Here is a 15887-nt window from a genome sequence, read left to right on the forward strand (position 1 = left end):
CTCAGCATTATTTTGTATTCATAAAAGTTTGGTACTGGAAGGGAGCTATTTAGAAATTTTTGTGACATGACTTGTCTATATTAGTAAGTCTTTGTTTCCGAACAATTTTCAGGTAAAACAGAAAACAAAAATCTAGAAACTGAAGCAAAGTTACAGTAGATCAGTTCCCAGAGACTCAGATTGTACTTTCCTTAAGAAAATAGCAGTAATGTAAAGCTACAGCTGTTGTGGTACAGTGTTTGGGGTTAAACAAACGTATGTATCCATTTTCTTTTATGTGAAACAATTGCATACAAAATTTTATGTAGATACTGTAATGTTATTTTCATTTCATAATGGTCTCTATCAGGCAGTCTTGACTCAGTCTTAAAAAAAAAAAAAAAAGCTAACCTTGATCTTAAAGTCTGAGCTAATTATTAACCTTTTTCAAGGTTCATTTTTATCTTTTGTTTGGGATTAGTCAGTGTTCTTGCAAATTCAAGCTCATGATAGGTACTCATTTGGCTTTGAAAAATGGCACAGCATGGAACCAGATCTTGGTAAAATAGTAAATAAAGTAAAACCTCGATTATCCGTCACTTGATTAACCATCAGTCTCTGTTAACTGTCTGGAAAAAAAGCGTTGCACACATCAGCTTTGCAGTGCGGTGGGAATTGTGCTTATTGGAACTCTCCCTTGTGCTAGTGCATAGTAATTTTCACCAATATCAGGTGTTATGCTACATTTTGAAATCCACAGTGTCAATTATGTACCTTCAGTTTTAATTGCTTTTCATAGCTTCTGTCTTTTGTTAGAGTTAATCTATTATACATTGTGTGAATGCAAGGGGTCGCTGTTGCCCTGTTAAACCTAACCGACAGATACGCAGACACAGGGTAAAAGCACGAAGAAGCTCTATAACTGTTTTTCCTTCTTCAAAGTGCCTTTTAATCACTACAGCCACCATAAACAAGTAAATAAACAATAAATCTTCACAATACTCTTTCCTCCACACCTCTCAGCAAACTCTGTCCTACTCCTCCCAACTCCGGCTCACTTGCTGGGTCTCCAGTAGTCCTTTTTATAGTACTTGACCCGGAAGTGCTTCTGTCCTTCCGTCCATGGGTCAAATGGAGAACTTGTAACTTCTTCAGCCCGGGAGTACTTCTGTGCTTCTGTCCCTGTGACTTTGAAGTACTTCTGGGCTATGTAAACAGTAGGGAATCCCCAGTCTCCCTGCAGCGTCACCTGGTGGCACCCATGGTACCCAGCAGGGCTGTGTTGCCAAACTCCAAGACCCATAGTGCCCTGCGGGCATCCGGGGCACCACTGCAGTCCAGGGAAGCTGCCATCTTGATAAGCAGTGTCCTTGCTAAGCTGCCTTCCCCCATCCTTTCATTACTGGGGCATCATGGCCGGGATAAACTGCCGGCCGTCCCTTACAATTGTTATGGATTCTAAACATATGCGTGTGGTGTTGGAATTGTCACAAAAAATTGAAATTATTAAAATGTTTAAGAAACAATGAAAGTACTTCAAGTATTGCTTCAATTTATGGAGTAGGAAGAACAACAGTGAACGATATAAAGCGTGATGCCAATAAAATTGAAAAATGTGTTGAAAATGGAAACCACTGATGGTAATTTTATTCTGTACTAGCAAAATACCTGCGCTTCGCAGCGGAGAAGTAGTGTGTTAAAGAAGTTATGAAAAAGAAAAGGAAACATTTTAAAAATAACGTAACATGATTGTCAATGTAATTGATTTGTCACTGTTATGAGTGTTGCTGTCATCAAGGATTTGATGTTCTGTTGGGGAGCAGAAAGGGTGGAATGAATGCTATAAGTGATGAGACTGGTCATGGGGCTTCTGTTCTGGAAGGGACGGACAGGAAGATGCAGCCGAAACAAGTTTTCAATAGGGAGACAGGAGTCAATAAACAGGAGTGTTTGTGGTATAGAAAAGACAGACCGTGACTGTCAGGAGATAAATTGATAGAGAAAGCTTTCTTTTATTGTTTTGGAGGTGTGCTATAACACAGGGCACCATTTGTTACAGAACGAAGACTCCAAGTAAAACTCCAGTAACTCTGAGTTAGGTTTGCATACTACACTGGTCATTAAAAATATTATATGTGTAGCTGCGTTTTCCCAAAATTACCAAAGTTCAGCAGCTTCAACTCAAAAAATGGGATTCAACAAAAGCCTAACGCGCAGAAATGATTTCGTTTTTAAAAGTTTAGTTAAGTTTTAAAGTAAAACAGTTCTCACAAAAAAAAGGAAAAATAAAATAGCACAAAAGAAAAATTAATGTTAAGAAAAGTTCAATTCTAAGCTTAATCTTGTTACATCTCAAATCGTTACTATTTACTTAACATTTCTGAACAATTTCAAAACGGTCAGAAAACTGTATGCTTATCCCATTTCTAAGTTTAAAATAAGTCTTTTAAGTCCCTATGTACTGGGACCTGTTCTAAACAACAACTGAGCTCATTATCACACTGTTTCTCAGTTACAGTAAGAAGGTTCTATCTCTTGCTAACTTATAAGGGGAAACGACTATACCATAAGTTATGACTATGAAAGAAATTTATGTTCTATTCAAATTAAGCAAACATTAATATGAGTTTAACTCAAAACTTTAACTTGGCTCTTACAATATTAATTGATTAATTTTCTTAATACTACTGTTTATTGTATTTTGTTAATATAATTTTGTTTTGTAAATAAATATGACTATTCACTAAACTAAGCTACTGTATATCATTTTTAAAGTAGCTGTTCTGTTATCCGTCTTTTCTCTTATCCGTCACAGCCTCTGTCCCAACCCCTGATGGATAATTGAGGCTTTACTGTATTAGATTCCTCAAAGCAGATATTCTGGATTTTATACTAAACATTAGCTAGAATTTGATATGGTTGATTATTTTCTGGAGTTGAGCAGAGGACACTGTCTTCCGAGTGCATGGTGGATACTCGTGAATGATTTGGTTCATATCTCATCAATAGGATATACTGAATGTTATTGGGAATTTTCAGTTGTCACTCTGAAATAATAATGTCAGATATCACGTAGGTTTTAATTTTTGTTTCTTGACTTTTAAAAATGTGTATGTTTTTTTATTTAGTATATTGATTAAGAGCCTTGGTCATGTTATTCATTTTTATGCAGAGGAAGTGCAGCTATATGTTACTTATAAAACAGGTGTAGAATCGGTGATCACTTGTTTATAAGACTGTATTACCAAAATAGGAATTCTGAGTAATTACATTTATATCAGTGTGAAAAAGTCAATTTAGGGGGTCCAAATTAACATCTTTAAGCAACTTCAGTTACTACTGTTACTGTTTTGCTATTTACATATTGTAATATAGTTTTCACTGTGCCCTTACCTACCTCACATGGCTCCAGTGTTAGCAGAACTATATCTTTTTCTTGTGAAGTATGACATTGATTTCAAAAATAGTTATTTTGGCATTTAAAACACATACCAGTCTTGTTCCATTTTTGTACATTTTTTTTATTATGTATCTGTTTGTACTCCCTCAATATTAACTTGCACTGGTTATCCCAAAATTGAAGTGGGAAAATTTTATAGTGGCATTTTATGTATATGACCCAAAGCTGTAGAATTCTCCTATAAGGTTTGTGTAAAAGTAAAGAAATCATATTGATTTTAATCTTTCAAAAGTCTTTAAGGACTGTTTAAATTAGCTTATCAAAAAGACTGTTTCTTTTTTCTTTCTATAAAGTGCTCTGTTGCTCTTATGATGTAGGACACTGAATAATTTAAACAGAATTGCATGATTTTTCATAATAGAATGGCTAGTACACTTTACCTCTGCCTTTGCTTCAAGGTCTGGAGTAGGTTAAAGATAACATATTAGTAAATGAGGGAAACAAGACTATCAAATGAGAACCTCCCTAGTCATAGTACACAGAACTTAAAATATGAACCCCAGACACAAGCGCCTGAAACTGTCAAGCTACCTTCCCGACTAATGAGCTCTGTTGGCTAAAACAATATTCTTCCTTTTTGGTTGAATTATTGTTATGTTTCGTTTATAAAGAGTTGACACAGTTTTGCATTAGTCAGCATAAGACTACATTTCAAGTTGTACTTGAGGTATTGAAAAAGACTGTGCGTGAGGTAATCTTTTGCAAGGCATATACAGTATGTTAGTTATTCTTATGAAAATAATTAGAATAATTAATTACTTCATTTTTAGGCTAATTATCTTAATGTGGGTTGCAGAGTAATGAGAAAAGAATTTGTATGAAAAGAGGACACAGAGAAAAAACTGTGATTTTCTTAAGCTCAAGTTGCCAACACAGCTGCTCTACTGATGTAGGGTGAGCGAGCTATTATTAATACAAATTCCATAATATTAGTATGAAACAATCCTTTTGGAATAGTGACATCATATTTTGCTGCAGCAGCATAAAATCTCCTGCACAAACTGTGTAAGAATAATGGGAATATGAATATTGTATTACCTGTAGGTGCAAGGTATCCTTGAAAGTCATTATTTCTGTCTTTCTGTCCAAAACCCTGGATGCTCTTAACAGGATTCATATGGAACACAAATGTTTGCTCTTCTTTGCCAAAACTGGCACACTGTGTGGAAAATATAAATCAGGAAAGACTACAATGGAATGATAAATATCCCAAATCATTTAATAAGCGCTAACATATGAAAAGACACCTGAAAAAACTGTCAAATATTTTCCTTATTCCTTTATTATTTCCTTTATTATTGTCACCTGAGAAGCAACACCATTTTCTTTTGAGCAAATTCTGAGTGGCAATTGAAATCGTTAAAATCAATATAAAAGTCTAAACTAACTGTTGGTAAACTGTTACTGACACAAATTAACACCAGCTAACTGAGATATATCTACCTGCTAACTTCTGGTTTGAGTGAACGCTGGTGGGACTGGTTGCAGCTGTTGGCCGGTAACTAGACTATTGATTTTAGCTATGACTGGTGATTTTGATGGTGATATTGCCATTATTGCTGATATCTCTGTGTGGCTGTGTATGCATTAGCTCCAGCCAAACCCTGTTTCGAAACTTACCTGGTTAGTTCGCTGGACGCCTGAGCTGATTGTGGCCTTGCCTACAATGTGGACTGGTAGGATATTCACCTGGTTTATGTTTGTTTGGTGTCTTCTGTCGCTCGCTATCTAACCTGCGACAGGCCTCCTCCAGTACTCAGCTGCTGAGCTTCTTCAACTGCGTCTCCACCAGTCTGTGCCTCTGCTGTCTGTGCTGCATTTCAACCTGGACATCATATTTCTCCCTCGTCAGAAATACATCCATTGTGGGTCCTGCCGGAGATTCCGAATGGACGCCTCAAAAGGAATTAACTCCTTCTGGTCCAACTCTCGGCACACTCCACATAACACAGATAGGAATGCTGACCACAGGGTGTTGGCCAGCCTAGCTCAGTCATCTACCACCACTGTCAAATGCGGCAGCAACATTATCAGTTTCGGTCTACTGAACATCCGCTCACTCACAAGCAAGGGGCATCTCATTCAGGATCTCCTCATTGACCGCAAGTTTGACTTTCTCTGTTTAACCAAGACTTGGCAGCAACCTCAAGACTTTTCTCAATTTAATGAATCCACCCCCCGGAGTTTGTTTACATTTGTCAACCCCATGCCTCTTGGAGTGGAGAAGGTGTCGCAACAATTTATCTTGAGAAGTGGAAAGTCCTGACGCTGCCTGCTCCTGCTGTTAGCTCTTTTGAATCAACTGTGTGTCAATTATCTGGGTCTGGGCCTATTCCTACCATCACTGCAACTGTCTACCGACCCCCTAAATCAAACAATGATTTTTTGAACGATCTTGCAACCTTTCTTACCCATTTATTTACAATTACTTCAAACATAATTCTGTTGGGGAATTTTAATATACATCTGGACAATGTCAATATCCCTCTCACTACAGACTTTTTATCTTGCCTGGAGAGTTTTGGATACCAGCAGCACACTGATGTTCCCACCCATTGTAAAGGACATATCTTGGACTTGATCTGCTGCTCTGGTGTTCTCTCTCTCGATCTTACAGCAGATGAACTCACTGATTATTTTCTCCTTTCATTTAATGCTAAACTTACTTTTTCTATTACTAAGCTTCCCTTGTCTCATATCTTTTCATAATATTAAGAATTTTCTGTCTTCTAGAATTGATTCCCAAATGGACTTTTATAATTTATCTACTCCCGAAGAATTGGTCTCATATTTTAGCACTGGTCTCAGTGGTATTCTTAATTCTCTTGCTCCGTTAAAAAACAGATCTGTTTCTTTTTCTTTTTCTGCCCCCTGGTTTACGCCTGAACTTCGGCTTCTGAACACTAAGGGCAGGCAACTTGAACGGTTATATAAAAAAACTGGACTCTTTGTCCACAAAGAGATGCATAAAAATCATGTACTTTATTACAAAAACTGTACAGCCCAAACCAAATCTATTACACTCAGTTAATTTCTTGTAATAAAGGTAACACCAAGTCTTTGTTTTCATTACCTAATAATGTTACACAACCTCCAGACTCTTTACCATCTCACCTTTACTCGACTGCTTTCTGTAATTCTCTTATGTCCTTTTTTAACGAGAAAATCCAGAGGATACATCAGCAACTCGGTCCAGATTCTCTCTGTATTTCTTCTGAACTACACTCGCCTATTCTCTCTTTTTCTTCTTTCCAGCTTTCCACTTCCTCAGAAATCTCAGATCTCTTCTTCAAATCTAAGTCATCTACTTGTCAGCTGGACCCCTTCCCTATAGTTCTGGTTAAAGCCTGCCTCCTCTCTATGGTCCCTCTCATTTCTGCCATAATTCACTCTTCTCTTACTACTGGTACTGTTCCTTCATCTTTTAAAACTGCTGCAATAACCCCAATACTGAAAAAACCTGGTGCTGATCCTACTAACTTCAATAATTTTCGCCCTATTTCTAATTTACCCTTTATCTCCAAAATTCTTGAAAAAAAAGTAACTATCCAATTTCACTCCCACTTATCTCGTAATAATCTATGTGAAAAGTTCCAGTCTGGTTTTTGCCCCCTTCACTGTACAGAAACGGCAATTGTTAAAATTACCAATGACGACCTTATGGTTTCTGACTCCGGTTTAATTACTATTCTCATCCTCCTTGATCTGAGTGTGGCCTTTGATACTATTTGTCATACCACTCTCCTTAATAGATTATCTTTCATTGGAATTACCCACACTCCACTTGATTTTTTCAGATCCAACCTCTCAGGCTGCACTCAGTTCATTCAGCTTAAAACTTTCACATCCCAACCCACGCTGTTACTTCAGGTGTGCACTAGGGCTCTGTCCTGGGGCCTCTTCTTTTTATTATTTACCTTCTTCCCCTTGGCAATATCTTTCGTAAATATAACATTAATTTTCACTGTTATGCTGATGACACCCAGCTCTACCTTGCTAGTAAACCCACCTCTTCCTTTCTACCATCTTCGCTTATTAACTGCATTGCTGAAATTAAATCCTGGTTTTCTTCGAATTTTCTTAAATTAAACAGTGACAAAACTGGGGTTCTCCTCATTGGCTCAAAATCATTGTTATCCAAAGCTGATAATCTTTCACTTGTTATTGATAACTCCGTTGTTTCTCCATCACCTCAGGTCAAGAGATTGGGTGTCATCCTCAACAGTACTCTATCTTTCCAATCTCACAATAATAAAATCACCTGGTCGGCTTACTTCCACCTACGTAATATTAATCGCATCCTCCCCACCCTCACCCCCCATACTACTGCCATTCTTGTTCACAGTCTTGTTACTTCTCGTCTGAACTATTGCAATTCACTCCTCTTTGTTCTCTCTAATAAATCTCTCCATAAGCTTCAGCTATTCCAGAATTCTGCAGTTCGCATCATTACTCAAACCTCATCTATTCACCATATTATTCCGGTTTTGCAGCAGCTTCATTGGCTCCCCTTTAAGTTTTAAATTGATTTTAAAATTCTGCTATTAACATTTAAGGCCATTCATAACCTTACCCCTCCATATCTGTCAAACCATCTTCATGTTGCCATTCCCTCCGGTAACCTTAGATCCTCTTCCTCCATCCACTTGACTGTCCTTCTCGCCAGTCTAACCTCCATGGGGAGCATAGCATTCAGCCATTCTGCTCCCAAGCTCTGGAATTCATTACCTGCTGAGCTTAGAAATATCAAATCATTTTCAACCTTCAAATGTAAACTTAAAACGCATCTGTTTAAAATGGCTTTTTCTTAATGATTACAGTGGCTTTGTTTAGTTTTAGTTTTTATATTTTCTGTATTTTCTGATGTTTTAAGTTGTTTATAATGTGTCTTTTTATTTATTTATTGTTTGTTCGGTGTTTTCGAGTTCTCAGAAAGGTGACCTTGTATAAATAAAATGTATTGTTATTATTATTATTATTATTATAAACTTAAGAGTGCAAGAATTTGTTCTGGATAACAAGGTCCAGTGTACAGTATAGTGGACAGATTTAGAAATATGTTTATGTCAGTGTGTGGTACAGTTTTATAAGACCATATACTGGCAGCTTAAAATCATTTGGTGTTTAGTTTTACATTCCAACATAAAGCACTAGCATAGTTACCTTGCCGGATTGCTCTTTCTTTGACTTTTATGGGCCTTTTTCTTCTTCTTGCCTTTATCTAAATCATCCTCCTTCTGACAGAAAACCAAGTCCTTTAGCAGATTACCCTATAACTAAATTAATCCTTTTTCAGAAAGGGCACAAATTAGTATGATTGACCCATTGAAGGGTCACAGAAAACCTGTACAAATGCAAGATAGCAACCATCCCTGTAGAGGCATTAATACTTCACATTTAAATACTCGACCCTTAATTATACCAGGCAAGTATGGGGTGCTGATTAAGGAGAAATGCACATTTTTTGGAAGATTATGTGGTCACAAAGAAAATAGTCTAAATCTACACAGACAGGTACCAGGCATGAAATAAAAAACAGGTTTCTGAAACTATGAGACAGCATAGACAACAAAGATGAATGAATGTATATTTGCATCTGGTTTATTTATTAAATATTTCATATTAACAGGTTTTCAAAGAAGTGTTGCCATTGCAGACTCAAACTACAACTGGTTCTATGGTCCTGAGAGTCAGCTGGTTTTTCTGGACAACTATGTAATGCGCAATGGCAGTGGAAATTGGCTGGCACAGATGATCCGTAAGAGCAGAGTGCTAGAGGGGCCAGGACAAGCAGGAAAGGGCCAGCGGTGGTGCACACTTCATACGGAATTCCTCTGGTCAGTGCAGTCTTGTTACTTATGGTTAACTATTCCTGTTATATACAGTAGACTGAATTGTTTCTTCTAGCTTTCAGTCATGCCAAGACCTGCTTAATTTTTAACCTGTAGCCAAAGGAACAATTTTAGCATTTTATAAATTACAGTGACATACAATTTCTTCTTAAGTTCTACCCTGCAAAACTAATATGTTTTGAGTCAGATATTTAGAGCAAAACTGTACTCTGCAACATCTCAGCGTACATGATTAATAGAATATTAATATTCAAATTTTCAATTACTGTATTGTTAATGTTACCTGGTGTGTAAAGTTTACATACAGTGCCTGGTATAATTGGTTAAAAATAGAAAAAGCAATAGGAAGTGCAATACAAATAATAATATGAACATAGTTAAACTTAATAGCTGGCACATATGCTTGATAAATTGTTGATGACAAGTCCCTTAATATGGAGATCTTCGTCAAAGTAAAATAACCTTAGGTAGAATTTGGCTGTTGTATGCCATCTAGTGGCCAGTAAGAATTTTTCATTTCAGTTTAAGGTAAGTTTTTTTTTTTTTCCTGCATAGCGACATTCAGCGTAATGCAGAGGTTCTCAGATTTATTTCTTTGCATATCACCAAAGTGCCAACATTTATTTGGGTCTTAAATTGTTAATTTTTATTGGGCAAAGTGATATTTCTTTGTTAGCGGCACTCAAACTATTGTATAGGGGGAGGGGGGGATGTTAACAAGATATTAAAGATAGTTTGTGTGTGTATTGAATTTATGTGTGGGAGAGAGAAGAGATTTTATTTCCCAGGGTAAGGCTGCTTCAGTGTTGTGCAGCTCCATGCACTCCCCGTTGATTTGTTCCCAAGCCCACACAAACACACTGCTGACTTGGTCTCATGCCTTTCACCAGAGGTCGGTGGCAACATCATCTGCCACACTTTTGTGAACTCCATGAGATGATCCAAAGCCAGGGTCCTACCCAAGGCTTGATGGTGGCCACGTGCACAGGCTGACTTTAACAGTGGAGTAGGGTTCTTCTATAGGCGCTGCTTTTAAGTGCTGTATGTGATCTCTCTTCCTTGAATGCTTTCATTTCTCATTTGCATCAGAGATATGACTGCATACTGCATTTTTTGATTATGCCATTACGTATTTCAATAACTATATTTTGTCATTAATATCCATCTACTTTTGTTTGCACCTCCCAATGTGAAGTTAACCTTATTTCATCAATTGTTCTGTTCACTGTGAAAAAAATCTTAACAGTTTATTGTGGTACACAGCTATGTTACATAAAATGTGATGTGGAAACAATTGCCTAAGCTTTAAAATTCAATCACTTAGGCACAGGACACATTCTGGGAATAATGACTTTATTAAAATTGAGATCCAGATGCTGAATGAATGTGCTTCCCATTTCGAATCAGATACTAACCTTAGGTAGGCTTTTAATATTTGTACAGCATGAAAAAACTATTCTGTTTTGCATATTCAAAAAGTAATAACTTGCAAGAATGAAGCTTGTAGTATAAATGTAGGCTAAATAAGGATATTATTAAGTTCATCATTTTTTGGTGTTGAACCTTTATAAATGTTTTTATGTTTTTACAGGTATGATGCAAGCTTAACACCAGTGCCCCCACCTGATTTTGGAATATCAAAATTACATTATTTTGATGATTGGGGTGTTGTGACCTATGGTAGTGCACTGCCAGCCAACATTAACAACACATTTTTGTCATTTAAATCTGGAAAATTAGGTGGTCATGCAATATATGACATTGTGCATAAAAATAAATACAAGGAATGGGTCAAAGGGTGGCGCAATTTTAATGCTGGCCATGAACACCCTGATCAGAATTCTTTTACATTTGCACCCAATGGGGTGCCATTCATCACAGAAGCACTATATGGACCCAAATACACCTTCCTCAACAATGTGCTAATGTTTTCCCCGGCAGTCTCTGAAACCTGTTTTGGGCCATGGGAAGGCCAAATTACTGAGGCCTGTAATTCCAAGTGGCTCAAATATAAACATGGCATAGCAGGAAATTCACAGGGTAGAGTTTTAGCTGCTTTAGAAAGGGATGGGATGGTATTTATTCGTGGAGAAGGAATGGGTGCATATAATCCTAATCTAAGGATAAAAAGCTTCCAGAGAAACCTGCTCCTTTTGAACCCTCAATTATTACTGTTGGTGGATCACATTCACTTAGAAGAAGATAGCCCAGTTCTGTCAATGAGTTCCTTCTTTCACAATACAGACCTGCCATTTGAAAAAACTCTTATTGATGGGGTACATGGAGCTTTCATTAAGAATAATAATGACTTGTATAAAATGTTCTGGATGGATGACAATGGATACAGTGATAAAGGTGATCTTGGGTACAAAAGTTACCCACAAGGCTATCCATACGAAGGATCTAATTTTGTGAATGTAACCATGCCCCTGAGGAATCCCATAACCAGGACAGCATATATTTTCTTTGGACCAGATATAGATGTTGAGAGCTTTAGTATTCGTGGGAATACAGAACGAATAGATATTTTCTTAGCCATTGGAGAACACACATACACTGTGTACCTTCTTACAGGAGAGTTCACTAGCAAACCTCTATTCGCTATGGTTCTCGCAGATCGCAAAAAGATTGTTTTTGAGAAGAGTGCAGGAGTCAAAGAATCACAGTCTGCAGAAATCAGCAACTATGTGCGCCTGGTTGAACAAAATCTTCAGCATGCCAAGCCTGTTTTTCAGCAGCTGGAGAAGCAGATTTTAGCCCGTGTTTTAAACACAGACAATTTTAGAAAGACAGCAGAACGTCTTTTGCAATTGTCAGACAAGAAGAAGTCTGAAGAAGTCATTGAGAAGATGTTTTCTCTTTCCAAAAAGCAAATCAAGGCAAAAAACCTTAGGAAAGGGAGTATCACGGATAGGTTGGTGGATAGCCTACCTGACATCTTTAGTCAAATGGAGGCTACTGAGAATAAGGCAAGGCAGAAAGCTGCTAAAAGGATATATGAGGAAAACCAAGAAGAAGGAGAAGCAAATTTTAGAGACTTCTTGGATTATGCTGGCTTTCCACATGCCAAAGATAGAAGAGTCGGAATTGTGAAAAAATATAGGAATAAAGAAATCCAGATGATTGCTACAGCAAAAAGCACAGACCCTTCAATTTCAGCATCCTACATTCGCCTCTTCCTTATTTTAAACATTGCCACCTTTTTTATGTTATTGACGTTAATGGTGACGAGATTTCAGAAAACTCAAAGTCTACATGCTCAGCGATGCTTCTATGCAATTCTTCTTCTTGATAGCTTTATTTTGTTATGCTTGTATTCCTCCTGTTCACGTAAACAATGTTAAAGTTGGAAGATTTTGCAGATTCCTGTTAACTAAATGGCTACATATCTTAAATCAGGATGAAAGATCATGTTTAACTTTGTAATATTGTATGAAAAAGAATGAAAAAGTGTTGATATTTAAGAAATATACTGAAAAAGATGTTTTCTATACCAAACAAAATTATATTCTTATAAAAGAATTTTGATAGAAAGAAAATTGAATTGTATATACAATTTGTCTGTTTTGTACTGAAATGCAAAGTGAAATTTTACATGACTCTAAGCCAGAAAATTTGCATATTATCACATGCAGTGTAGAAAGCATTTCTTTTTTCAGTTTAAAAACATGCACCATTGTAGTTTATTTGAACTCATCAGCTCATTTTTCATGTGTTGTACACATTGAGCTTGTACTGTCACACACTTTAGCAATACACAGGGGTACACATCAGTTTATTGATAAGTCAAATACATCATTTCAGTATTTACAAGTATTGTCATGGTCAAGCTGGACTGCTCTTCATTCTCATGACCTTTACTTGAGGAACAAGAAGAAAAATGCTTTTAGATTCATATTATTTTAACAGTAATTTTAGTAAAAGAAATTATTTGTGTTATTTAAATATTTTCCATTTTTCTAATGTAAATCACTTCTGAAAGCATGAAAAACAAAGAGAACACATTAACTGTTTTTAGCAGATATACAGATGTTTTGTCTCATGCAGTAACAGACTTTGGGGCAACGTGCTGGGCTAGTGCAGTGAAACCTATAATGAAGTAAATGTCATGCTGCTGCTCTTAGTTTACAGGGTAATTTCCTTCAGTTTTAAAGATTTCATTTCCTTTATCGTTAACTAATGATTTTCTTTTTACTTTTTTGCATCCACCTCATGTTTGCTGGTCTGTTTAGTGTTTTCACTCAAGTAGTGCCATATTGCAAAGTTTGTAATTTGTGTCTGTACAAAGTGTGATAAGCATAAACTCAGGTGAAGCCTTGCATATTCTTGATGAACTAAAGTGCTATTTAATATAAAATTACCTGCGGTATAAGACTCTTTCAGCAAATGTTTTTATGAGCACAGTATATTCACCCAGCCCAGACCTCCAGTGTTCTCTTAAATGCATGTCTTTTTTTACTGCTTTCTCCCAGCTGATCACTTTAACTAAGGCGTTTGTTTGGCCAGTTTATTTTTTTTGAAGAGTGCATTTAGGTGGTGTAAGGAGAGGGTGAGGGAACTTTTTTGTTTTTAAGATGAAACAGCATCCAGTCTGATAATCTTTACGAATATGGGATTATCTTGCAACAATCTGCTGACTTTGTCTGTTGGCTATATCTGACATTTATTAAGAGGTGCAATGCAAACAGTTATTTCAAGTGCACCCCAGTCATCCCAACCTGCTTAGCTGCTTTTGGAACAAATCAGTAAATTGAAGGAATGGAAGAAAATGTGCCAAGTAAGTAGGATTCTGTACTGAACTCAACACTATACAGTATCTTTGCACAAACACCACATTTTTAATAATAGTAATATAGAAAAAGATGATCTGCTGTGGCGACCCATAAAGGAAGCAACTGAAAGAAGAAGAAGTACACAATTATTATTCAGTCAATAGCAAAAACCTCCACAGCTAATACTGTATATGTAATGTAAGTGTATATTAAGTGCCTGAAAGTGTCTTAAATTGTTTTTATATCTTTGATTAGGTTTAAAACTGTTCAGCTTTTCAGTGAATGTTATCGTATTTATTGTGAAAGATGAGTATATTTCTTAAATTGATTTCTTAAATAAATAAGTTATTTCCATTCCACAAATATGAAAAAATATTAATATCAAATTCAGATAGCATGTCAAAAATTCTAAATTCAGAAAAGCAATCTTTACTTTTACATTAATATAAGAACCAGTTGAATTTACAGTCACCACAGAAAGTGTTTTTTTGAAGATGAGATAAGAGATACAGTAATTGCTGTTTCACAGGACTTTTACCAGCATTATACAGTTATTATATGCAGATGTTACTTTTTTTTTTTTTTCCAAGAGCTTATATCACTTTATTCAAGGTTATTCAACCACCAGAAGATGTAAGGCTAATGTAGTCTGCATAGTATGAATTTTGCTGCTGTAGCTCTTTTTAAATGGTACTGAAAAAGCTTGAAACAATTTTAAATACCCAAAGTTTTTGACAGATAAGAACATGCCACAAAATATAATTAATATAAATTACAATAAAGCATTTCTTATATTTTTATCTTAAGTAATGAACCATTTCCAGAATCATATGTAAATGAACATCTGCACAGTGTAAACAATTTGAATGTTAAATGTGTGTATTTTGTTTCATCTAACCTCAAACCTACTTAATCAAAAATAATTTTCCAAGGAGTATTGTTGGAAAAAAGTGTCATGCATGAGCATCAGATGGTCATCCTCTGGACTGTTGTGGGTTATGTGATACCATCGCAGGCTGGGAGGGGGCACGGCGGCTAACAGTCTCGTCTTCCCTTTCTCCCTTAGCAGACGCCCTTCCTGGCCCACAGAGAATAAAGGCGCGACGGTGTGGAAGGAGGTGTCTGATATAAACCAGAGGAGCTGAGAGATGGAGAGATCCCAATACAAAAGAGGAGATAAAGTTAACCCTTTGGTAGCCAGTGTTAATTACAGCTGTCTCTTATTTTGATGTCACTGTGTTGTGTTTTTGTTCAGTCTTAAGAAGTAAACAGGGATGACTGGCTTGACATCCCAAAATTTCTTCACACCTGCAGAGCCTTAATCCCTTGGAGCATCACAAAGGAATAATAAATATTTGTACTTGGCTTTCATTTTGTTTAAATGTATAATTTATGTATACATGTACACACTCCTGTTCCTTTACAACAAAGAAAATATGTAAAGCATTTTAAAAATGTTTGTACTGCATTGCGGTGACCTGAGCATATCTCTCCATCTTCCAAAATAACTCCCAATGTTGATATCCTTTGTCCTAATGTAGGGAATGATAAGAAGGCCTGCTCTGGTGTGCTTTGCCAAAATAAATCTTTATACAGGTATAGCTTATTCATTTTAAAAGAATTGCAGTGCATACTTACAACAGTAGAAGTCAGTCTGCTGTAGGCCAAGAGTAAGAACACATCAATGTCAGTGGTACATCACCGTTTAAGTGTAGGTTAAACTACCAGAGCAGTCTAGAGAGTGATTACGATAAACTAATGTTATCAGAGGGTGAGACAGAGAGAAAGTCTGCTTCAGAAAGTACAGGTATATGCTGTTTCACA

General features: G+C 36.5%; 1 protein-coding gene across 1 annotated transcript in view; it reads left to right on the top strand.

Moving 5' to 3' along the window:
- dse (dermatan sulfate epimerase) overlaps positions 1–15434 on the top strand; it is a 90333-nt gene extending 74899 nt beyond the window's left edge. Inside the window, exons 5-6 of the mRNA XM_039747964.1 lie at positions 9069–9276; positions 10883–15434. Of these exons, the coding sequence (XP_039603898.1) occupies positions 9069–9276; positions 10883–12635 (1961 nt within the window). The 3' untranslated portion in view covers positions 12636–15434. The remainder of the gene's footprint in view (positions 1–9068; positions 9277–10882) is intronic.
- The last annotated feature ends 453 nt before the right edge of the window (positions 15435–15887 follow it).

Source organism: Polypterus senegalus, chromosome 3, assembly GCF_016835505.1.
Source record: "Polypterus senegalus isolate Bchr_013 chromosome 3, ASM1683550v1, whole genome shotgun sequence".
Lineage (NCBI taxonomy): Eukaryota > Metazoa > Chordata > Cladistia > Polypteriformes > Polypteridae > Polypterus > Polypterus senegalus.